This window comes from Chanos chanos, chromosome 8 (genome assembly GCF_902362185.1).
Source record: "Chanos chanos chromosome 8, fChaCha1.1, whole genome shotgun sequence".
In the NCBI taxonomy this organism is placed as follows: Eukaryota; Metazoa; Chordata; class Actinopteri; order Gonorynchiformes; family Chanidae; genus Chanos; species Chanos chanos.
The window spans coordinates 26,860,022-26,885,588 of NC_044502.1; the positions used below are offsets into that span (position 1 = coordinate 26,860,022).

The window sequence follows — 25,567 nt, forward strand, 5'->3', positions numbered from 1 at the left end:
GCTTTACCACACAAAAATTTATGCTGTTGGCTCACTGAATTGAATGTGTGTGTGTGTGTGTGTGTGTGTGTGACTCATCGATTTGTTTTAGTGAGTACAGAGCAGCAGCTGTTTGGCACAAAATGAGTTGTCTTTAAGACAAATATTGTACAGCAGATTAGAGACCACACTTTAAATCCAGAATATAAAACAATAACTGCGGTCCATGGTTATGGCCACTCAGAAGTGTTCAAATCCAAATGTTTTAACTGAACAGGCATTAAGTTTCACTTAAAAAAACAGTAAATAAATGAACTCTGTAAAAAACGTTTGCATGCTGATCTTCAGAGGTGATGATTCGAGTTTGAACCCTGTGAATTCACCACAAAACGTACCAGCCAATCAAGACTAAGATTCACTTACTACATGTTAAGACAAATAAACATTTTTACCATATTGGAATGCCATCACTCACAGAAATGCTAAGTATAGAAAAAAATCTCTCTTGGGAACAAATGTGAAAAGTTCTAATGGTCAGTTACCGTGATCTGTAAAAACTGTAAACAACTGAAGACCCCTCCTCTGTCCTGTAGAGATTGAGATAGACATACACGACAAAAAGGAGTGTTACCTCAACCTGGACGACACAGTCTTCTGCGACAGTGTCCTAGCGACCAACGTGACCAAAGAGGAGTGCTGCTGCTCTATTGGTGTGGGCTGGGGAGACCACTGTGAAATCCACCCCTGTCCTGTTTACCATTCAGGTACTTTATATCAACGTTACATCACACTGATCTCAGATCAGTCTTTATTTAGACGGCGAACATTACCGTGCTGTTTACTATTCAGGTACTCTATAATCAGTGTTACATCACTCTGATCTCAGATCAGTCTTTATTTAAGCAGTCCACAATACTGTCCAGGCTACTTCATGTGTAATCAGATAACTCATGCTACTCTACAGTCATTGCAGACTTTACTATGACAGCCAGAAGAATAATATATAAAAAAGTTACTTCCTTACAAACCCTATCTCACTGTACTACAATTACTACAATAACTCCATATTAATATAACAGCATATAAGGCAGTTCTTCTCATTTTAGTAATAAGAATAAAGATTCATGTTCATGGGTTTATTTTAAGTATTCAACTAAGATGGACAGATGAATGGATGGATGGATGGATAAATGAGCAAGTGACATGGTGTCTTTTCTCCCCTCGGCAGCCGAGTTCCATTCTCTGTGTCCGATTGGACGAGGCTTTTACCATGGGGAGGGGCTTGCCATGCATCAAGGTAATCCACTGACACACTACAGCAGTATTATTATTGTATGCATTCTAACCATGTGGTTTATTTGTTTTCTCTGTGCCTCTGTTCTGTGTTTAATTGTCTGTCTCTGTGTCTTTGTAGACATTGATGAGTGTGTGTTATTTTCCAACGAGATCTGTAAAGAGGGACGGTGCATGAACACACAGCCTGGATATGAGTGTTACTGCCAACAGGGCTTTTACTACGACAGCAACCTGCTACAGTGTATTGGTACGAACACACACACACACACACACCCAAACAATATTTTTCACATTCTGTGTTTTTAAATCTATTGGTTCTTACCATGGTTCTCTCTCTCACCCTCTCTCCCTCTCCCTCTCTCTTTCACTACCCCCTCTCTCTTTTACTCTCTCTCTCTCTCTCCCTTTCTCTGTGTCTCTGTAGATGTGGATGAGTGTCATGATGAATCACTGTGTAATAATGGTCACTGTGTAAACACTCGGGGCTCATTCTACTGCATCTGCAGTGCCCCCTGGACCCCTGACGCCACCAATAAGAAGTGTGTCTTTCCTACTGTGTCAGGTGCGTGTCTGTAAGTGTGTGGGCTTTTGTTTTGGAAATGAGAGTATGTTTGTATGGAGGTTGGGAATAGGACTTTGAGTGGCTGCATATGTTTGTTTGTGTGTGTGTGTGTGTGTGTGTGTGTGAAAATGTGTTTGAGTGTGTCTTTATGTGTATGTATACGGGTGGGCAGTAGGAAAATTACATGCTAGCAGAAATGGAGAACCGCCCTCTGGTTTCAGGTCCTCTCTAATCTCTCAGCATTGAAGTTCCTTTCTGAAATTGCAGTGTTTTCTCTGGGATAGACCCGCCAATTGTTCTCCCAGTTTAAAAGTGTCAGAACCACTTAACTGCAAGACAGCCATAATGCTTTAGAAAACTAGTCATTTGTTCCTGACTTAGAATAGACCACCACAGAGTGTAATTTAAAACTGCATAAAATGTTCCACTGAACTCTGCTTGAAAATGTAATTTTAAAGTGAGAGATTTGTTTAATTTCTGTGTCTGAGCTGGTTATATGATTAAACATATGTGCAGTGCTGTAGAAGGTACAGAAGTACTTTAGCCTGAAAGGTTTTGCAATTTCTTAGCAGTCTGTTTAGCTAAAGCGGCTTAAGTTTGTTTTGATTTCGCATTCATTTGTGAACTACAACTTTTTGAGTCCGACGTAGAACAAAATCTAACTAAGATACAAGAGTGAAAATTTTTGCCCCGTGTGAGGCTCGAACTCACGACCTTCAGATTATGAGACTGACGCGCTGCCTACTGCGCCAACGAGGCTCTGCATGAACGGTGACCCGCACTATATATAACAAGGCGGGAAATGTTCTACAAAATTCGTTTTTTTCAAACAATGACAAAAGCTCTATGGGTCTTGTCTTTTTCTTGAAGGAATGAATGGTTGCGATTTCTGTATTACGCCTTTACTAGTTCTCAACTAAAACTAATTTCCTTAACAGAATTACCTGACTTTACCGCCCCCTATTGGTTTGCTTGTGCATGATCCTTTGTAGTCACGTTCATAAAAGCTGAGTTTCGCCTAGTCCCCCCCTCCTGCGAAATATGAAAATATCCAATATAGGCCACACAGGATTTTCCATGTAATTGTACGTTTGAATCGTAAACATATCATTTTAAAAATAGCAATAAAACACATAGAAGTAACAGTCCTGCTTAACTATGCAACCCGCTGCATATGATTCCAGCGTGCACAGGTTTGCATTCGTTTATCATTCAAACTCTACTGTCTGTTTTAAACAATCCTATTATTGACGTACAGTGTATGTTTTGGTTTGTGTTGGTTTCTGCAGGAGTGGATGAATGTCAAGACCCGAATAACTGTAAAAACGGCGCGTGTGTGGACACCCCGGAGTCCTATTACTGTATTTGTACCCCTCCATGGATACTCGCCACGGACCGCAACAGCTGTGTCACGCCTGACGAACAGGCCGGTGAGTGGGTCAAAGATCGTTACCAAGGGGACAGCACGAGACGTATCTGGTAGGAAATGTATACCTAAAATGAAAGAGTGATATACTTGAGTCAACTTATTGGTGAAGTTAGAGAGAGAAATAAATGTTGATATTCGGGCTATGATTCTTTAACATATTATGCACAAATTAAAGCCAGTGTTTGTTAACTCATAATATTTTTCCATGGCTGCACTGACAAAGTATTTCACAAATGTTCGTTTGTTAACAACTGAGTGAGGATGAATAATTATAGGTAAATGACTCAAAACAATGATTGGGAGACAAAACCATAATCTAAAATTAACAACTTAAACAAGACTGTGTGCTTCTGATGTCCGCTCTCTCTCTCTCTCTCTCTCTTTCTCTTCCTCCCTCTTTGTCTTCTCTTTTTTCCTTCTGTTTTCTCTCTAGTAACGGGTGTGTCTGTGGTGCCCATTTCAGATGTGAATGAGTGCCGAGATCCTTCGTACTGTAAGAACGGGAGGTGTGTCAACACGCCTGGCTCTTTTCACTGCATCTGCACGCAGCCGCTCACCTTCAGCGCAGCGCTCAAACAGTGCGTGTACGACGGTGGGTAGACGCACCAAGTCAGACGTTTAGTTCAGCGAAGCTTATTTTCACCGTAATATTTGCCCATTCTTGCTACTCTGGGCGCACATTCTTTTTGTGTTTCATTTGCATTTCTGCCAAAATGCGCTAAATTGTGTTATTATATATATTATAATTGTGATATTATAGGTTTCCATTGAGATCTTTGTTGTGTGTATTGTTAGGACATAAATTATCAGACAGAGAGAAAAAAACGCCAGGTGTTACATGATATTTTAGATACATTTTCGATAGCTCTGTGCAGAAATGATTTTCTGGTTCTTGTAGATCTATAGTATAATACAATGTTTTTGTAGTTGTTGTTACTGTTGCTTTTGGTATGTGAGTGTGTGTGTTTGTGTGTGTACTGTTCAGACACACAAACTATTGACAGGGCACACCTTTTGTTTTTTACTACAAACAGAAGCCGCTTTTTGTGGTTGTGCTCAAACTAACTCTCTCTCTCTCTCTCTCTCTCTCTCTCTCTCTCTCTCTCTCTCTCTCTCTCTTCCTGATCAAGATTTCTCACTGTAACTTTATTCTTCTCTTACTTCCCTCATCTATCATTCCATCTCTATTCCATTTTCTTCCTGTCTGTACAACACTATCTTTCTTTTTCTTACTTTCTCTCTTTCCTCATCAATACACCCTCTCATCCTCTTTCTCTCTCTCCCTCTCTCTCTCTCTCTCTCTATCTCTAACTCTCTGTCTCTCTGTGTTCCAGACCGCACGGCCGCTCACAGGGATGTGTGCTTTCAGGAGGTGGATGAGGATCTGATTTGTAGTATACCTCGTAATGGTCTGGTGGTCACGTACTCAGAGTGCTGCTGTCACTATGGCCGGGGCTGGGGACCCGAGTGCCGTATCTGCCCGCCCCGGAACTCAGGTACCAGATCCTGAAACCAGCCTCAGTCACACTAGTTGCCTGAAAGATAACTATATTGACTGCTCAGCTAAAACGAAAGGGGAAATGGATGGTTAGGTGAAGGATAGGTGGATACAGATGGATAGGTGAAGTGATGGATAAATGTATAGATTGAGGGATGGATGGATGGATGGATGGATGGATGGATGGAATTCAGTGGCTGGTTCCTGATGCCTGTGACAGAAAATGTGTCTGGGTTAAGACAACTGATTTAGATTAAAAAGGCTCACATTACAAACAAATGACAGATTTCAGATTTCATTGCTCTGTGTTTCATTACATTTCTTTCTTCTTTTTTGTGGTACAGATATGTTTAACAGGTTATGTCAGATGCATTTGGAGACCGAGTCTGACGGAGAAGGAGATTTCCTTGCAGCTTTTGCCAACTACAATCGTGGTACGCATCATTACATCACATCCAATCGAAAAACAGTTTGAGCTGATCCTTAATCAGATTTAGAGCAGTTTAAATGTTACTTAAAAACAGTTAAGCCCAGATCCGGTGGCCCCCAGTCACATTCACTAATCCACATTTTAAAAAGTCAGACTGTTATATCAAAACGCTACTGTCTCACCTGTTAATATATCACAGCTAGATCATTTTCTGTCAATGTCGTTGTTGTTTTCATCCTATTTTTGCTTTTCTAAACACAATTCAGAATGGACCTGCTGTTTTTCTCATCCCTCTCTCTCTGACAGTCTCTTCTATGTTTACAGAAGTGGACAGTTCAGAGGAGGACTCAGATGAATGCAGTTGTGCGAATGGTCGTTGTGTGCGTTCCTATCTTGGAACCATGTGTGAGTGCAACCCTGGTTTTAGACTGGACCACTCACACACACGTTGTACGGGTATGTGCCTACACACCACTGTTTACATAGAAACACAGACACACATACAAATCCCTACAAGCATACAAGTAAAAGTGTTAATGATCTTAATAGCTTACATTTGACCGTATAATAACTCTCAGTTCATGACAGTAATGTACCATAAGTAACATACAGTCAGTTATATTGAGCATGAAGATACAAGCAAAATGTATGTGTTAGCATTGACTTGTGCTAATTGTAAATACATGCTAAGATACATTGTAAAACTCTCTCTCTCTCTCTCTCTCTCTCTCTCTCTCTCTTTACTGTGTTAGATATTGATGAGTGCACAGAGAGAGGTGTGCGTGGGAACCCATGTAAGAATGCTCGCTGTGTTAATACTCTGGGCTCATTCAGATGTGCCTGCAAACATGGTTTTGTTCTTGCCCGCAGACCCAATGTGTGTGTGCGGCCCCGAGCATAAGGCTACAAACATCACCCGCACATGGACGCACACACACAAACACAATTACACACACATGCACATGCACACACACACGTAAAAAATACTCACGCTCTCAGACACACACACACACACACACACACGCACATTTCACCAAAATATTTTTTTTCCTCTGTGGTCCTTTCACTTTGTCCTTTGTCGTACAGAGATCCACTCTTGTTTTCTGTTCAGTTGGTTTTTTTGCCACAGAGATCCATTTGCTGATTTATGTTAAAATCTTTTGTTTCTATTTTCCATCACCATCCCTGATTCTGTAATGTTTGCACAAATACAGTTATATCTTAATGGATGTGTCAAAATTGTGTCTTTTTAAACTAAATTGATCTCAGTTGTTTGATATGTATGATACCAAAACTGTAATTTTGATATTTAGCTCGCAAATAATTGGTCATATTAATGTTTTTGTCCATTTTGCTTAACTTTGCCACCTTGTTTTTAATGATTGTTTCATAAGAGAGATGTATTAAATAACATAAAGGACAGGTTTGCTGTTGGTTTTGTTTTTGACTATTTTCGTTGTTTTTATTCAACTTGCACTCATCTCCTTACAAAAGAGTTGGAAAGAAACAAGTGCTTCACCATCTCTGATTATTAATGTTCTCAATATCTTGTTGTGTCATTTGTTTTATTTAGGTTTTAAGTTGTGTATTTAGGTTTTAAGATGTCAAATTTAGTTTCTTTAACACCTACGACACAGAGAATTTGTTCTGTGACCCATTTCATCATAACAGAACTATAGATTGATAAAAAAAACTAATTTACTATAGTAATCTTGGCTTTTGTCATTTTTTTTAAATTGCATTTCCTTTTAAGGGAGCTTAAATGTTCCATTTAAGATCTTGTCAAAATACTTTTTCACTTCCATTGCATGGTTGTGAATTCGGAGAGGATTTCCTGTTTCTTTCGGCATTTGTCATGTTTTTGTGCCTGTAGCAGGAGAGAGTCAGGCACCAAATGACTCAGTCATACCCATGTTTATATATTACTGATATACCCACTCCTACCCACTCCTCTTGTTCAAAGAGAATTTTTTTTTTCCATTAAATCCTTGGATTTTTTTTTCAGTAGGAACAGAACAACAGGTATATCTGTGGTTTGGGACACGCTTGAAATTTCATCCAAGATATTTGTTCAGTATACGACATGAGTCACGCCACTCCATTAGTGTTAGAATTAAGTTTGTTCATGTTAGAATGATTATTTATTTATTTGTTTATTTATTTATTTTTACGGCATATCATGATATTTAACCAACAATCATGTCTTCAACTTAGCACACACTAATTAACAAATACATTTATCACATTTAATAAACAATGGGCTACTGCATTAACCTCGCTGAACGAGAACATGTTGAGGAACGGAGTCGTTAAGATCAGTAATTCTCACAGGTTAGGCCACAGTCCCGGCGCATTAGAGGAAAACATTGCACGTGCGGTCCGTAAAGTTCTAAATGTAATGTAATCTATACTCAGTATTTGAACAGTCCTATATTAAACGTAATACTGAATTAGTTTTCGGTTATATTTCCGTCTACACTTAAGGTCTAATTGTGAAAGGAATATCACTGAACTGCTGTTGTGTGTGTCAGGGTTTTTTTTGTCGGTTTTATCTAAGTTAAATAATCTTTTCACATGTGGGTAAAAGCCAAAATTCGCTGTACTCTGCCTTGCTCTACCAGTTCTCCCAGCTGTAAAATAGTATGGTTGGCAATGAATCCAAAGTCAAGACAATACTTGTAACCAAGGAAAAAAAAGTTGTCCCCAATTCTCCAAGAAGGACACCGCTTGTCTTTTTGTGTCACATTCACAACAGTTAGACAACACACTATTAAATCCAACAGAAAGCAATAGAAGAGTTTCATAAGTATCCTTAAATATTTAATAACACGTCCATAAATGTGCTGATCCTGGCTGATGATTTGGCAGTTTGTGACTGAGAGTAATGACATCAGCAGTTATCACCAACCAGTAGTCTGTCCATGAGTTTTCAGTCTTCGATGGGAAAACCTACCATTAATTTACTTCCATCTTACTGAAACACATACAAGAAAGAAGCAAGTTTTTCTCCTTTTACAAAAATTTGCAGAAAAAAAAACAGTATTGGGTGACTGTGTGTTTGTGTTGTGGCTATTGTGTAGTGAAAACCTCTAACGGTGCATATTTTTTCTGCCACAAACAAATGGAAACACTTTGCTTTCATTGATCTGGTGGAAATTTGTCTCATAAATTAATAATTTGCTCAGTGTGCAGTTATCCATAGACGATGAAAGGAAACATCATTAGAGAGAGATGACAAATCAATATTTTCCCTTCCTTGCTTTAATTTATGCGTGTATTGATTGATATGAGATTCAATCCCCCATCAAACATTATCTCAGATGGGTCATTCCATGTCATTTGAACTATAGGCATCCACCACACCATCTCAGAATTGGCTGATCATTTTTTGTGTTGAAGAATACACTGTGACATGACATATCCCAAAATTTTAGCTTCCTATTCCCAAAATCTTTCTGTTTAGAATTTATTTAGTACTCGAAAAACTACCCTTAAAGTAAGCATGGACATTTTTCTGATGTTTGGAGCTTAGTAACTTGGCCATAAATATAACCAGAGTTCTGAAATTTGGCAATGCTGATTCAATATTTCCTGTAGATTCCAAATCCATAATTTGTTTTATGCTGGATGCAATGGCTGAATAGATATAGAGGCCCAAACATGGTTACAACATTTGTCTGAACCATTTTTAGAGGTATAAAAAGTCAGGAAAATAAAATTGTACAGAGCTGATTTTTTACAGTGTTACACACATTTATGGGCACTTTAGGAATAAATAGCATCTGGAATGATTAAAGGGTTAGTGTTGGTACAGTGTCTTACCTAAATTTTAAAAAATGCTTTTCATGTACTTTGTGACAGGGGTCATTTCACCTGGTAGCAGATGTCCAATTTACTTGAAATTTTCAGGGAACATTTTATGTATATCAAAGACATTATGTACAAAATTTCAAGAATGTGTTCCTTCTGGAATGAATTTTATGAGCTGCAGATTCATTGTCACCTTTGTGGTCATTTCCGTGTTTAATTCTGTAACACCAAACAGTGAATGTAAAAAATGTACTTTTACTCAAGCCTGTAATGCCGAGGAGACATTGTTTATCATGTTTACACAGACATTCATTTTCAGTCACAGAAACAAAAGACTTATCTTGGATGCACCTTATGGACTATAACTCAGACAATCAGAAACTCACATTAACCCATACGATTGATTACAGCATTGACATAGAATACCAGAACATTTGAAAATGACACTAGGTCATGCTTGTTTTCCTATAAATGCGTCAAACCATTTCTTGCAGTCCTTGAGACAGTCATCTGACAGTGTGTACTGTCTGCAAGTAAGAAATCCATGCCTATGACTGAAAAAATGCTTACTTTAAGGGTAGTTTTCATGAGTACTAAATAAATTCTAAACAGAAAAGTTTTGGGAATTGGAAGCTAAAATTTTGGGATATGTCATGTCAGAGTGTATTCCTCAAGACAAAAAGTTATCAGCCAATTCTGAGATGGTGTGGTGGAAGGATTTTCACAATTTGGTTGAAATGACATGGAATGACCCAGATAAAAGGCTCCTGACAGAAGCTTTCTCTACCAGTGTAAAGACAATGCCTGTTCTTCTTCTTCAGCTGACACAGAAGGCCATAGAGACATTACCAGAATGTCCTGCATTTCTGTTGATGCTGTCAAGTTTACCTATGCTGAGGTCACTGTGAAAGATACAAAATGAAGAGTTGCAAATGTTACTGTCTGGGATTTACTTTAACTACCAACATTACCCATGACTTTCTTCATGTCAAACAGTAAACTCTGAGGCCAAAGGACTGTTCTTAGTGAACATTTTGTGTGAACATTTTAATAAGCAGGATGGTTGGGCATTGTTATCCTTTATATATTATCTTTACAATTGTTATCTTTATAATTAGCAATACAGATGCCTTTTCTGTGAGACTGCAGACACATGATAGTATTTTGTACAAAGATCTGGCACTCTGTGGAAACATGAGATAAACTGTGCCCATGATGAAAGCTAGGACAAGATTCATTCTTACACCACTTTATTTTCTTTGTGTGTGTGTGTGTGTGTGTGTGTGTGTGTCTGTGTCTGTGTCTGTGTGTGTGTGAGAGAACATTTTTTATATAGGAATATTAGAAAACAGAACAGAACAAACAATTTACAAAATATGTACAGTCTTAGCGTATAGAGCAATTTTAGGAATATTAAAAATATCACTAAAAGAATGAGAAAAAGATTTTATTCATTTATCTTCGAGAGTAGAAAAAGGTAATGTTAAATTAATTTTTTGCAGTTAATTTCAAAACTATAATTATTATCCACAAATAAGCTTAACTTTTGGTGCTTTTGAGCATAGTAAAACATCTTTATGTAATAAAAAGACCAATATCCAAAACTATCAGCTTCAGTTACCCTTCCACCACAATGTATGTCTCCCAAGCCCCTACAACACAACCTTTAACAATTCTCAAAACAGACATTACTGTGTCTACTATTTGGTTTTGAGCATAGATCTCAAAAATAATATGAGAAGTATTACACCACCTACAATCAAAAGGATACCCACACTTATAGTTACATAAAAATTCTCGTTTTTGAAAGAGGTTTTTGCTGCAGTGGTGTGTTTCACTCTTGGAGATTTTGTAGTGACTTCCGGTGGGTGTTTATCACGTGTGGCTGCAGAGGACACGGTTGTGCGTCTCTGTGTCATTACTCCTTCTGTAGTTTTTGTCTCGGCTGAGGATTGATCGGAGATCACAGTCGTCTGAGAAAACAAGTTTGCGCCTCCTGCGCTCGTGCTCATTGTAGGAGCGGCGTTTAGAGATATTTCAGATATGGTCAAGCCCTCTTTTGCCGTTACAGCTGTCTCTGATGTTGGTTTAGCAGTTGTGGATGATACTTCAGGAGTTGATTCACGTGATACCTTCAACACAGTCGTGTCTTCTCCTTCAAGTGTGCATGTAGTTTCTGTCAATGTTTCAGGTGCACTTTCAGTTACTGTTTCCAGAGGATTTGAGGCTGAGACTGAACTTGGCACAGCTGTTATCTTTGGTGTGTTAACAGACTGAGTTCCCAATACGGTTATAAGAGACCCTTGAGATTCATTTTCAGAAGCTGACTCAGAGGCAGTGGTAGGCCATGACTTTCTCATAGTCATCAGTGTTTCCAACGGAGGCATAGTTGTTACCAGTGCCTGAAGCTCTGAAAATGATTCTGCTTCAGTTGGTTTTGACGTCTCAAGTGTTGAAACAGAAGTATCAAGAGAAGAAATGGTATTTCGTGTTTCTTTTGCAGTTGTAGCCGGGCTCTGTTCCGTTGTAATTGGTTTAGTTATAGCGGGCAATTCAGATGTTGCTATAAATGAAGATTCTGCAGTAAGAGCAGTTGACATTTCACCTACAGTTGAAGCTTGTTCATTAGACATCACCGAATTGGTTCTGTCAAATGTACTGAGTGTGGCGGTCGTTGGTGAGCCTCGTGCCCCAGATGTTGAAGCACTGTTACCTGTATGCTCGGTTATTTCAGGCATTGTTGCAGCCGTGGATTCTTCAGATTGGACTGTCGATACTTCAGATTGATCTGCTGTTTTTTCAGGTGTAGATTTAGCTGTTGTAATATGTAATGCCTGTGTTGTTGAACTTGGTGAAGCCATTGTCATTGCTGTGTTTGGACCAGACGACTCGCCTGGTAATGCTCTGGTAGTTGATGTACCCGTCACAGATGCCTCTTCTGTAACTGTACTTGTAGCCTGTGATTTGCTGACTGAAGTGGTGAAGGAGTGAGCCTTGGTTTCCAAAGCCACTTCTGTTCCTGTAATTGTTGTTTTCAAAGATCTTGTTTCTGATTCTGATGTCAATGTGCCGCCCATCTCCTGAACTGGTGAAACCAACGATTCAGGTGTGGATGTAGTTGTAATTAACTCTACACCGTTCGTAATGACTGATGTTTCAGCACAGGAAACTGTTGTTGTTGTGTAAGGTTGTCTGACAGATAGTTCGTCTGTTTTTGTTTCTTCCATTCCGTCTGTTGTCATAGCTGTATTTGATTTGAATGTTTCGTCTTTGGCTGTAACTGTTTCAGTTGTAGACATTACTTGCTTTTCAGGTTCAGTTATAGGTGTTTTAGCTTGAGTTACTGTTGGTTCTTCTGTTTCGGCTTGATTCTTTCCTGATGTTTCCATTTTTGTTGCTCCTAATTTTTGAAGTGTAGAAACAAATAACATTTTAGCTGTGCTTGGCAGTGGTGGTCCTGAAGTATCTATGGCAAGTTTTTCAGCTTCTGATGTCATAATTAGATCAGTTTTGGGTGGTTGTAGTGTTGTTTCAGCTGTTTTAGTTTCAGATGCCCTTGTCTTTACTGCATCAACTGATATTGTCATCACTGTTTCAGATGCAATGTTTGCTGTACCGGTGGCTGGCATTTCAGCAGTGGTTGTTGCTTGTGCCTCCGTGAAAGGGGTTCTTGTTTCTGGTATAACTATTGTAATGTGTAATGCCTGTGCTGTTGAACTTGGTGAAGCCATTGTCATTGCTGTGTTTGGGCCAGACGATTCGCCCGGTAATGCCCTGGTAGTTGATATACCTGTCACAGATGAAACCGTTTTATCTGTTAGTTGCAGAGTGGAATGTTTATCTTGTTTCTCACTTATCATTCTTCCCAACGCAGTTCTTATAGTTGATGCCTCTTCTGTAACTGTACTTGTAGCCTGCGATTTGCTGACTGAAGTGGTGAAGGAGTGAGCTTTGGTTCTCAAAGCTGCTTCTGTTCCTGTAACTGTTGTTTTCAAAGATCTTGTTTCTGATTCTGATGTCAATGTGCTGCCCATCTCCTGAACTGGTGAAACCAACGGCGTCATTGTGGGCACACTCTCTTTCGTTGAGGGAGCTGTTAAAGTTCTACCTGCGTCTGTTGACATTTTAGATGACGTCAACGTATGAAGCGGTGTTTGGCTATCTGTTTCCCCTGAGACAACAGGGGAATTGTTGTTAACTGTCATTCCCACCATTGTACTTCTGGGTATAGTGATTGAAGAAGATATTGTTCTCACAGATCCTACCGGTGACACTGTTTTGGAAAAAAAAACAAAAAGCAAAAACATATGTATTGTAAGATGGACATACAGAACTGTCTATGCCACCTTCAATTTAGACCCATGCTCTCTCATAAAGGCTAATGCTTTAAAAGAAATTATGTTGATTATATTACCATGTCAGATTTAACAACACTATACCTGACTGGTCAGAAGTTGATTCAATGGAGTATTTTGCTCTGTCCAGCTGAGGGCTGTTATTCCTGCAAGAGACACAAATTCCACTCATCTACTGTCTCTGGTGAATAGCTGCTTCTCCCTCACTGTTCAGTCAGTACATTGTATCAGACTATGTTCATTAATGTTTTACATAGTGTAACAGTATTGATTCATTACATAATTCATAGATGTTATCACATAAGGGAAAAAGTGAAGTTAATCTTTGCACCTGATCACCCAGACAGTCAGTGGTACAATTAAACTGATGATTCCTGTAACAAAATTAAAAACATTTTAATAACAGATATCCCCTCAAACTCCCTCCTCCCATAATTTCTGTGACACCCCCAGCCCCCCCACCATCAGAAATTTTCATGGGACCCCACCCTACCCCACAATCCCCCAAGTGTTTCATTCATTGGCAGTAGATGTCAGTCTTTGTATGAAAGTGGATATGGTGAGGGTCATATGGGGATATAGAGCAGTGTTGGGCCGGAATGGGACTCCAGTTTGACTGGAATAAAATAGCTCTTCTCTGAATTGTGATGAACAAACTTACCTGACATGATGAGGAATGTACATATGTGTCTGAGAGCCATTTTAGCGATCTGTCTCTTTTCTCTGTCTGTGAAGATCCAAAGACAAACAGCTCATAATAAACACAAATTCATAAGATTTCAGTGTAATTGCCATTCATGATAGTTGCACTTATATAATGGCAGTGTGTGTGTGTGCGTGTGTATGTAATCATTAATAAAAAACTACAGTCATGTCCTAATGAAGCCAGACCCTTTGTAAATGTCTTGCTCAGGCAAGAAAAAAGGCTTTATACAGTGTCTCAGTTTATAAGATCAAAAAAGAGACAATGTGAATGCATGCATTGTCTTATTAGACAGCACAATGAACTGTAAGTACAACACAGGGAATAATAAAATACAATTGTGCTGAACAGTAATACAAATGAACTAATTTCTAAAAACTGATATTTGTCACTGTGATGGACTGGCGGCCTGTTCAGGGTGTTTCCCTGCCTTTCACCCAATGAATTCTGGGATAGGCTCCAGCACCCCCTAAGTGGATAAGTGGCTTGGAAAGTAAGTGAGTGAGTGAGTGAGTGATATTTGTCATAACAAAATACCAATTTTACCGCCGCCACCCTATGAATTTCTCTTACACTAAAGGACTTTTGCGTATGCACATTGGGGAGATACAGTCTGCAGTAACACAGAGACAGCATGCAAATGCACCCTCATTTGGTTGTGTGAACCTCTAATGTTGATTTAAGCAACTGCGCTATCTAATGGTATCATTAAAACTGACTACTGTGTTTGTAATGACTGTAGTGACTTAGTGTATTACTGCAACTTAGAAACCTCTTAATCACTCATTCGTGGGCTGTAGGTCTTTCAAAACAAACATATGTCTACATTAAGAGTGGTGCTCCCAAAAGATTCGGCTATGTTTCTGTTCCTTTGTAGAGAGTATTTCTGAACACTTCTTTTGCAAATTGTTGAAAATAGCTCCATCAGATCATTGTTTTTAATTCACACATTAGTACTATTATCTCTTTTAATTCACTATGTCGAGACAGGTTTTTGAGTTTTATGATTAGGAGCTAAGTCCTTTGGCGTTTCTCATTCCAGGATCCCTATAGGACTGAGACAGCTAAAAGTTGTCCCACAGTACATTTGGAACAGGGTTTTTGGAAATAACTGTGTGTTAGTCAGTTAATCCTCTCATGCTGTAGGACACACTGGCCTCTTCAGCAGAATTGATACTCTTTCTAGTGTTTGGAGTGGAGAGTGCAATGCAAATTTGCTATTGGTAAATTAAGTCTGGGTCAAAATGAACACTGTTAGAGTTGATTTAACACTGACAAATTGGCTATGGATAAATTAACTCTACAATTTGACTCTAGAAATATTCCCAGAGGTAATTTACTCACAGCTGAATTTGCTACAGTGAAATGAACTGAACTGGGATTGCAAAAACGCTTAAAGGGTTGATTTAACGCTGGCAAATTTGTGACATAGTTTGTTCTTGAAGAACTGTCACTATTAGCAGCCTTACAATGTTAAATGTGAACCTCATATGAAACTCTGACAAAGGCTGTTTTTCCCCCTCTACACTGACCGACACGTCACATAATGACTGATATGTTGATATTTTCTATTGTTGGTCCTGGGAAAATCATTTGTTAAGACAATAATGATGGGAGAAAGCTGCACCAGCATTAAAACTTAGCCACCCCAATAGAATTTACAGTTCATACCACTGATGTCGAGTAAAAAGTTCCCCACACAACACTGTGCTGCTCAATAAGACATATGCTCTGGCTTAAGACCTGACTCTGGAGTCAACTGTGGTTCCACAAACTTCAGTGAAATTCCAACTTTCAGTACAAACACACAGAGAAAACAGAATAAATTAGTCACATTACCTTAAATATCATGAATGTGACAGGCAGCAGGGATGCCCTGACTTCCAAAAGCCAAACCACTGGCACTGCATGCATGTGGTAAATGATAGTGACTAAATGACTGTCTGCTTTGCATGTCCAACAGAGTTCTCCTTCTCATACAAAGCGAGAGAGAGAGAGAGAAAGAGAGAGAGAAAGAAAGAAAGAGAGAACGCCCATGAAATTCTCTTTGAGCAATCTGTTGCCAACGTCTTATTAAAACCATGGTGGTAAAAAGCGACGTTCTCTGTAAATGCCCACTTTCTGAGCGTGTTGGGCCAGATTAAAGGATTGATGGTTTCTGAAAGGCCCAGACTCCTTTGTCAGGTCTTCGCTATGCAAAATTCTCAGCTTTATTTTCATTTTTTAACATTTTGATCTCCAATGTACCTTTCTGTTCATTAGTCCCCCACAGATTATCCACTAGAGGGAGCTCACATACCAGAGTGACTGTGCCAATGAAGAAAAATCCTCCCCTCCAAAAAAAATTACATGTAATATAACTTTACTTTGAATCACTTTGTTTTATGTATGTGAACAATTAATGTGTTTGTGAGTGTGTGTGTGTTTGTGAGTGTGTGCGTGCGTGCGTGTGTGTGTGTGCACTCAGTCAGACAGTGAAAAATGACGGCAGGCGAGAGGATGCAGTAGAATAACGACTCGCTGCTCTCTCTGTCACTGCAGTAGGCGTGAACACTTGACTCATCTTCACCCTAACAAATACGTTTTACAGAAAACTTAATGAGAATGACTCACACCATACACACACAAGCATCTCCTGTGTTTGTTTCTGCCGTGACGGAACGGAGATAGTTACCTTCGGATATTGCCTTTAAAATAAGCTTATCTTTTGGCATGCATTTCTTTGAGTCAGTGTCAAGAAATATGCATGTATATTATATATTTACAGAGTGTGCATTTAAACATTGCTTGTTTGTGGCTGTGTTGTTTGGTTTGCGTGGGGACTCAGTATTTACCATTTAAGAGAAACTGCTTATGAAAACTGGAGTTGTGAGTGTAATTCTAAACATGTATGTCACACTCATTAGGGTATGTAGGTAAACACTTGCCAGATTGAAGCAGGAAATACCCTCATGTTTTCTGCTGATTTTATGCATATAGGAATGTTTTATTTTAGTCTGCTTTGACAATACACCATGACTCATTCACTCAGTGACATAATCTACAAATCAGTGCTTCTATCTTTAGCTCTCAACTTCCCTTCCATGTCTTAACACAGATGACATTCACTGTTGTTTGGCACCGAGATTGAAATGGATTTTTTCTTTTTTTTTCAAATCTGAGGTAAAGATCATATATGAGACCAGATAGCAAGTTATATGGAAAAAGCAACAATGATCCTATAGGGTGGTTGCATAGCAACAGGATCTGCATCAGCTTCTCAAAGCAGGGAAAAATATAATGTGAGTGTGTGTGTGTGTGAGAGAGAGAGAGAGAATTGGACACAGCAAGAACTGAGGGGTAAAATGAGAAAGTGGAGAAAATAATATTAAAAAAACAACAACAAGAGAAGTTACTGCCCTACTGTGACTGTTTTTTTGGGGGGGCGGGAGTCAGAAGTTTGAATTTTCTCCAGATTTGCTGCTTATTAGCAAGAGGAAGTCGGGGGAGTTCAGATCCTTTCTTTCTTTCTTTTCTGAGCATTGCATTACCTGCACCCCCCTGCACGACTAGAGCTCGTTAAAGTATGATTAGTGTGATCAGGGAGCTTCTCTAACAAAGGAGAAAGAGAAAATCCCACTGCAGCTAACCTACAGATTTTTTGAGATATTGGACACGCACGCGCGCGCGCGCACACACACACACACACACACACACACATATTTAGTCACTAATCAGTAATGCATCTAAAAATACCGCAGGACAACCAATCCAAAGGTTGTTTTGTAAGAAATGCTTTTGCAATTCTCAACTAGTCTTATTTCACTTTGTAAAGTCAGCTATAAACCTAAAACATGTTGAGACGTCTGTCTTCAGCCACAGAGGAACTACACTTAAGACATGTTCTAACAAAAATGATCTTTTTTTATTTGTTTGTTTAACTGATCCGTTGGATACAAAACCTGTTGTGCAGACAAAAGTGTGCGTGTCTTGTTTTCAGAAGTGCTCTGTAGTTAGTTGGCAGTGTTGGGGTAGTTACTTAAAAAAAGTAATTAGTTATAAGTTACCAATTACTTCTTTAAATTGTAATAGGATTACTCTTTTTGAAAAGTAATTGCACTACTCATTACTTTACTTTTGAGTTGCTCTCTATAACTACAAATTCCCCAATTAAACACATAAAAAAACAAGAAAAAACATCATAGTGCTTTCATTACTTTATTTTTAATGCAATAGTTTCGCGTTGTGATTAAGAACACCCTTTAGCTGCTCTAAAATAACTATAAAGTGTGGGGTCATTCATGAGTTCACATTTTTGACCAGTGACAAACAACAGAAACACATGAGCTTAGTCATCTAACGATAACTATAGATAATCCGGATGTTTCAGTAATCAGGCACTGGTAGTTTCTGAGGTAGCTAGTAATACGTTTTGGTATCAGCCAACAGTAACATTAAAGCTCTCCATTTTATTGTCCTGGTTGCTTACACCGTATTTTCGGGTTTTCTCAAATGTAGCAGACCTTGCCAGCTAGCTAACTAAACAGTTGTCGGTCTTGTCCCATTTAATAGGAGATACTGTCAAGGAGCCAATCTCTCCTTAGTGACTGTGTGGTAGTCATATTATACACAGTTGAGGTGAACAGGTGTGTGTCACATCATACCTGCTTCTATAATCATGTATTTTAACATTGCTGGAACACTGTATTGACCAATTAGCACTCAAGACTGGAGCTATCCATAAGTTAGATTCAGCACGAAAAACATTCTTTTGAAAAAGCGTGACACAGTAAAGGACATTTTAATAATCCAGTAGTGTAATAATTGAAATTTGAACTGTAATGCTTTTACTAAGTGCTAACCCTACATAGCTCTAACAAAAGGCATAAGGTGATTTCTTTTTCTTTTTTTAATTTCATGGGTGCATCATATTTTATTCAACTTTTATATGACGTGGTAAACTATTTCCTCCAATACTCATATACAAGTTTCTTATAATTATCCACCCATATTGAAGACAATAGTGAGGCATGGGCTAAAGTAGCTATCTCTAGCAGTTTTCACAACTAAGCCTTCATTCCACACAATGAAACACAGAGGAGAATTTTCACTTGATCAGTTCCATTTTAGAAGATGCTGATTCCCAGCTTACCCGCTTTGTGTCTCTCTAACTGCTCTCTCCCACACAATGTGCTCTGTTCAGGTCAGAGTTAAGAGAAGGAAAAAGATTCAACCGACAACCCGTGTTTCTCTACATGGAAATCTCTCCCAACCTTCATTCCGCATACTGATAAGGCACTTTCAGATGGTGGACCTCTGTCCACAAATGTCTGTTTATGATATTACATGTATTTTAATACTTTTTTTTTTTAAATGTTTTTTGGGGGACTGAGGTTTGAGGCTACCATGATGTGGCTGGTCAAAAGGTTTGTTTTGTTATTAAAATGCCTTTCAGACTGTTTAATAAGTCCCTCTTTACCACGAGTGCACTGGGAAAACATAACACTTCTCAACACTGTTACGCCTCTCTGATTCCCTCCTCATATAAAAATAATACTGTTACAATTTAAATAACCTAAGAAAGCAAGAGCAATAAAAAGAGAGAGATAGAGGGATAGAGGGAGGGGGAGAGAGACAGAGAGATGTATAGAGAGTGAGAGAGAGAGGGAGAGAGAGAAAGTGAGAAAGAGAGAGAGGGAGAGAGATGTAGAGAGAGAGAGAGAGAGAAAGCATTCAGCTTGCTTAGAGGCCAGCTCAGTTAACGCTCCAGGAAGGATGCCCTGGTTTGAAGAGCTATTTTAGTGTGTGATCAGCCAAATTCTTTGTTGTTTTGCTCTGTTTAGTTATATCTGTGTTGCTGAAAGAAACTTTGTCTCTGCAGAGAGAGGGTGTTGGAGTTGCCATTGCTCCTCTGGCACTATCATTGTTCTATTGTTTTCTGTGATTTCATGAGAGCAATTAACTTTTGCACTCCAGCACTTCAGCACTTCAGTGCTGTACCGAATCAAGCATGTGAGTGTGTATGTGTGTTTCTGTTAAATGCTGACTGTTATGTCTGAATTTTATTATTACTATTATTTATTTATTTATTTTTGCATATGCATAAATGATCCTTAAAGCCACACACAGATGCACCTAGACAAAACCACAGGGTCATTCAAAGAAATACCCACACACACACACACACACACACTCAGGATAATACTGAGAATTAAGGAGAAGTGTGTAGTGGGTGTTTCTGGTCTGGCCTTATGGAACACACTAAAGACAGTGTGTTCTGGGTACAGACAGGAGAATAAACTAAACGAGGGAACAGTAACATCATACAGGAAACATCAGGCTCACAAGATTGTTCATCTTCACCCAAAGAAAAAATGTATTGGCCTCTTTGAAAGTTTTAAAAATTCATCTACCTGAGGTTTATGACCACTGGCTGATTTTTTCCGCCACACAGTTTAGTTTCTAAAGCTTCACCTCCTTATTTTAATGAGAGGGAGTTTTATGAATTTCACTCTTGAAAAGACACTCGGTGGGAAATTCCACTCATGTTTGAGATGTGACAGTTGTTTTGTTTGAGAAGAGACAACAACTTTCATAAAACCATGCTCTTTAAAGTTCATCTGTGTGTTTGTAAGACTTATACTGTATAATCCATAAACAGCGACTGGGATGGGGAATCCCACTGCAGCCCTTTATGAAAATTCACAGAATTTAAAAAGGATGTTTTTATGAGGAGCCGTGAGAGACACAAAGAGATTCTTTCTCTGTGAAAGCTAACAGTGCTAATGGTAACAAACCATCTGAAAAGTACACACTGGGCACGTTCGTCCTCTCTGCTGGAGCTGTAACATCTGATGCTGCCAGTGCAGTGCAGTGCATTCTGGGAAAGGATACAGGAGATGTGGATGCATGGAAAGAAGCGACCTATTTTTCTTCTTCTCTTTCACTTACATCATCTGCATATCATCATCCACTTTTCGCTATATACACACACACACACACTTATCTTTATTGGGTGAAGCAAAGCTGATTTGTGGGTGAATTTGTCATTTAGGACACAGAGTGAAACTGGGAGTCAGGAAGACAAAAGAAGTAAGATCATTTTACACTGTACTGGGATTCAGTAGTACGAAACCCACTGCACGCTATGTCTTAAGACATCAGTACGTCCATTGTATATTGTTAAATAAAATGCCTGGAGAATGTCCCTTATTAGGAGTGAATCTATGGGGCTGGTGTTTGGTGCACAGAGCAGGTGAGTCATGTGGCGTGACACATGTGGTTTGTCTGGTTGTGTTCTTCATCTAATGGATATTCATCAACTGAAAGTTGTTTTTTTTTTAATTATTCTGCAAGAGAAATAAAAAAATAATTAATTAAACGTGTGTAACTAGCTTAGTATCTATCAGCAGACACACTTACATACAGTGACCAGATATCAACAAAACACAAAAGCTCTATGTCTATTGATGTCCATATTATACATTTCTTTGTGTCAGTTCCAAACAATTTCAGTATCCTCAGCCTTATTGATATAGCATGCTAATCACCAACAGTGACATCTCTCTCTCTCTCACTCACACGCGCACACACACATTATTCTGTCTCTCTCTCTCTTTCTCACACACACACTGTCCTGATTCTAACTGAACAATTCTCAAAGTTTGAACTAGGACAGCAAGGTGACCTTCTCAAACTTCTTTGAAAAAAAAGAACGGAAGAAAAAGAGAGGGGAAGAGAGATAAAGAGAGCAGGAACAAAGCCAGAAATAGTCTGGTTGTCCCAGTGAGATGACTGTGAAAGAGGCTGAGGGAGGTATATAAATATCTTTTAGTAGGTCGACTCGACCAGAGAGGAATAACCCGGTGGATACTGGTGCTACTCTAATGAAGCATCTGAACCTCCAGAACTTTCCTTCTGCCAGAGAGAAAGACTCAGGAAGAGTTGTTTTTCGATCACTGCAGGATGAATACACACATAAACTCATGACAGTAACAACACAGTTTTATCATAATGAAGCAACAGTTTATAGCTAAATTGTTGTATTCAGCCCATTTATCATAGATACAGATCATTTCTGTTTAATGAGGGTACAATTTTCACTCTAAACTTTGTGCACATATATGAGGAAACTGTACAGCAACAATATAGTTTCATATTGAGTTTCATATTGTGTAACTCGTGATAAACATGCAACATGATACATAACATGATAAACCACATTCAATAAACTACATTTGGTAACTACTGGTGACAGATTCTTATAGAAATAAACATTGCACTGGTAGCCAAAACTTCACTGGACTCCAATGGATCTGAACACTCTTCTTGTGTTCTTCTAACATTCCAATCCTTTATGACATCGCTGTTTTGTCTTTCATCTTACTCTCTAAGGCCAGTGTACATTCATTCATAAACATTATGAAATTTCACATTTGTGAAGTCCCATTCATAAAGGAGTGTGATAAATATTGCATAACCTGACACTTGGCTGCTCTAAGTGATTGAGTAAAAAAAGCCTTAATTCATAATTGAGATATCTCTGATTAAAGAGTGGATAGCAAACAGGTTAGATGCTGAATGATGTCACGAGTGTGTGATTCAGGAGGAGGAATATCTCTGAATGTATCAGATTTTTAGAAACTGGTATAGAAGCCAAAAAGAGAGAGAAAAAAAACTTGGCATCATTATCCAGTGCATTGTGTGTGTGTGTGTGTGTGTGAGAGAGAGAGAGAGAGGGAGAGAGAGGGAGAGACAGTGAGAGTGTTTCATGTCCATAGCCACAGGCTGCAAAGTCCTGTTTAATCTTGTTCCTCTGGAGCATTCTCTCTCTTTTTTTTTCATCTGTCTTACTTTTCTCTCTGCTCTTCTGTTCTCCACGTCTTTCTACCACTCATCATATTTTTCTGGTTCCCTCTTGCCTGCCCCCCCCCCCTCTCTCTGTCTATCTTTCTCCTCCTCAGAGGTTACTGGGAGGCCAAAGGGACCAGATTTGTGGCCCAGCTCTGGTCACATGTTACAGACCTGAGGGAAGGATTATATCAGCCAACCTAACACACACACACACACACACACACACACACACACACACACAAACCCCCCTCCCTCTTCCCCACAAACACACACACCACCCTCTATTCTCCCAACCACATACGCACACACACACAGACACACACACACACACAGACACACACAAAGGCGTCTACACATTACCCACCACACACACGTATTCATTAATTGATCTTTACCTTATCCGTCCATCCCTCTATATCCCCTGTAATCCTTCTGTCCCATTATTTTCTTATTGTTTTTTCCTTCCCATCAGTTCATCCTGACCACACCCTAACCGATTCCTTTGTTCATCTATTCTACATGTCACTCCCCCAACCACCCCCCCCCCCCCCACTGGTGAATCACTCTATTAATCAGTCCACATTTTCACACCTTGACCATACTTTACCTCATCAATCTATTCATCCTGACCACACTCAACCTCATAACTCTACCCATCCCTCCATTTGTTCCATTCTTTATCCCCCAACTCCCCACTCCATCCATCCATCCATCCATCCATCTACTATCCATCCATCCATCACTCCCTGCGAGCAGACTCGTGATGCTCTTGGTTCTGTCCACAGACTGTGGGGGACAGACAGAACAGGGTTTATCCAAACTGCTGGTCTAGGCAGAAACCTGGCCTGTGTAAGCAGTGTTTGTAGCCAGTCTGTGCCGGGCAGTAACTGGCCTCCCCTAAACATACCACCCACTCAGCTCTTTTCCTTTGTCGCCTGGCATTCTGCTATGAGGCTCTTTCAAAAAGAGGGGTCCAGGTAGGGGTGGGCAAGGGTGGGAAAGGGGGGAGAGAGAGAGGGGAGGGGGGAAGAGAGATGGAGATGGAGAGAGGTGGGAGATGGGTTATATATGAATCAGATTCTGCTGGTATTGTGTTTTTTTTTTTAATCTTCTGTCATTAGAAGATTGTACAATTCAGGAGATAACTGGCTTGCTGTATGGTACCAAGTGTGTTTTCTGGTCCCCCTACTCCTCATGTCTTAATGTTTCACTCTGATATTACCCCATAGCTGAAGGACAGGGCAAAATGTGACACTGTAATGACCAATACAAGCGTAAAATTTCCTCCATAGCCTTCCTCATACATTCCCACTCAAGCTCTACTCTCCTTCTTGCTTAGTGCTATCATTACTTAGTCAGCACCAAACTCTCTGTTTACTGTACAGGACCTGAAAGAGAACTTTCACACGGGTTACATAAGGGGGAGCTCATGAATATTCATAACCACCTGGCTACTGTGGGGTTCATGGAGACACCTGATGTATGGGCAAAGGACAAATTTTCTCTCTGTCTCTTTCTCTCATGTTCTCAGTCTCTTTCTGTTGTTTGTGCTGTGAGCTAGTCTCCGATTAGGTCACTTTCTTTGATGCCTCAAAAGAAAAATAAATTCAGCAAACATTTTTTTTTTAAAAATCATTTGCTCAAAGGAGATTTAATATTAATTAATTCAATATTGTGTTGACTGTGTGAGTAATGACATATATGTCATATGCTGTTTGATTACTTTAACTTCTGTTTTGGACTGAAATATTATCTACAGTTTCCAATGAATTCTCCATTATCTCACCACAACAGATCAGTGACATGAACGTGGAACCACACAACATGCCTGACTGGTGTGTGTGTGTGTGTGTGTGCATGTGTGTGAGTATGAATTATCACACAAGGTAAAAGATCACAGTGTGTAGCACAGTGTGTAGCTTTGCCATTTAGTCCAGAATTGAGGGGTGGACAGATGGTCCCCTCCCCCCAAAAAACACCATTACCCCAACTGACACACACACACACGCACATAAAGTGTGATTTAACCGTACAGTGCCTTTGAGCTGGCTCTCAGTGTTCCTAATGGTGGCTGTGGACAGCCATAATGAGCTCATTAAAGAGCCTTTACTCTGTGCATTTATATGTGTGTGTGTGTGTGTGTGTGCGAAGGGGTATTCTAAAGGTACATTAATGTCCTTCCAGAGAGAGAGAGAGAGAGAGAGAAAGAGAGGGAGAGAGAGGTGTTTAGGGGAGGGACATGCACTTCATGCAGTTGGAATTCATACAGTTTTGTTTTGTTGTGTTCTGGCTGGAGTTTTGACCATAGTGCTTAGTCCTCCAAGACTGAGGGATATTTTGAAAAGTTGTAGAAGGAACAATGCCTTATCACAGACTGACAGTGAGGTTCCAGTTCCCCCTAGGCATGTCTCATATGTGGAATGTTGTATTGACATCTTGAACAAAGTGACAGCTGTGAGCCATTGTAACCAGCTCAGGTCCTTAGAATCATGGGCCTGAGGCCTGTTCTGTACACTGGATCCACTGGATGTTTCATTTCTTCTATCTCACAACCCAGACATATCAAATATACAGTGGTCCATTCCAGGTTTAACTATCACAGATGTTAAGGTTTCTATAGTCCTGTAAGATTACTTAAATAACGCAAAAATATTGCCCTTCTATAAATAATTA

General features: G+C 39.4%; 1 protein-coding gene and 1 non-coding gene across 2 annotated transcripts in view; one reads left to right on the forward strand and one right to left on the reverse strand.

Moving 5' to 3' along the window:
• Window positions 1-6,095, forward strand: part of ltbp3 (latent transforming growth factor beta binding protein 3) — a 21,633-nt gene extending 15,538 nt beyond the window's left edge. The window contains exons 19-28 of the mRNA XM_030782196.1: window positions 573-743; window positions 1,208-1,276; window positions 1,394-1,522; window positions 1,700-1,837; window positions 3,127-3,267; window positions 3,700-3,858; window positions 4,601-4,762; window positions 5,109-5,198; window positions 5,519-5,650; window positions 5,947-6,095. Coding sequence (XP_030638056.1) covers window positions 573-743; window positions 1,208-1,276; window positions 1,394-1,522; window positions 1,700-1,837; window positions 3,127-3,267; window positions 3,700-3,858; window positions 4,601-4,762; window positions 5,109-5,198; window positions 5,519-5,650; window positions 5,947-6,095 — 1,340 coding nt within the window. The remainder of the gene's footprint in view (window positions 1-572; window positions 744-1,207; window positions 1,277-1,393; window positions 1,523-1,699; window positions 1,838-3,126; window positions 3,268-3,699; window positions 3,859-4,600; window positions 4,763-5,108; window positions 5,199-5,518; window positions 5,651-5,946) is intronic.
• On the reverse strand, window positions 2,524-2,596 carry trnam-cau (transfer RNA methionine (anticodon CAU)). Its single transcript has one exon. It is a non-coding gene; the product is annotated as a tRNA-Met (tRNA).
• Window positions 6,096-25,567: the final 19,472 nt, after the last annotated feature.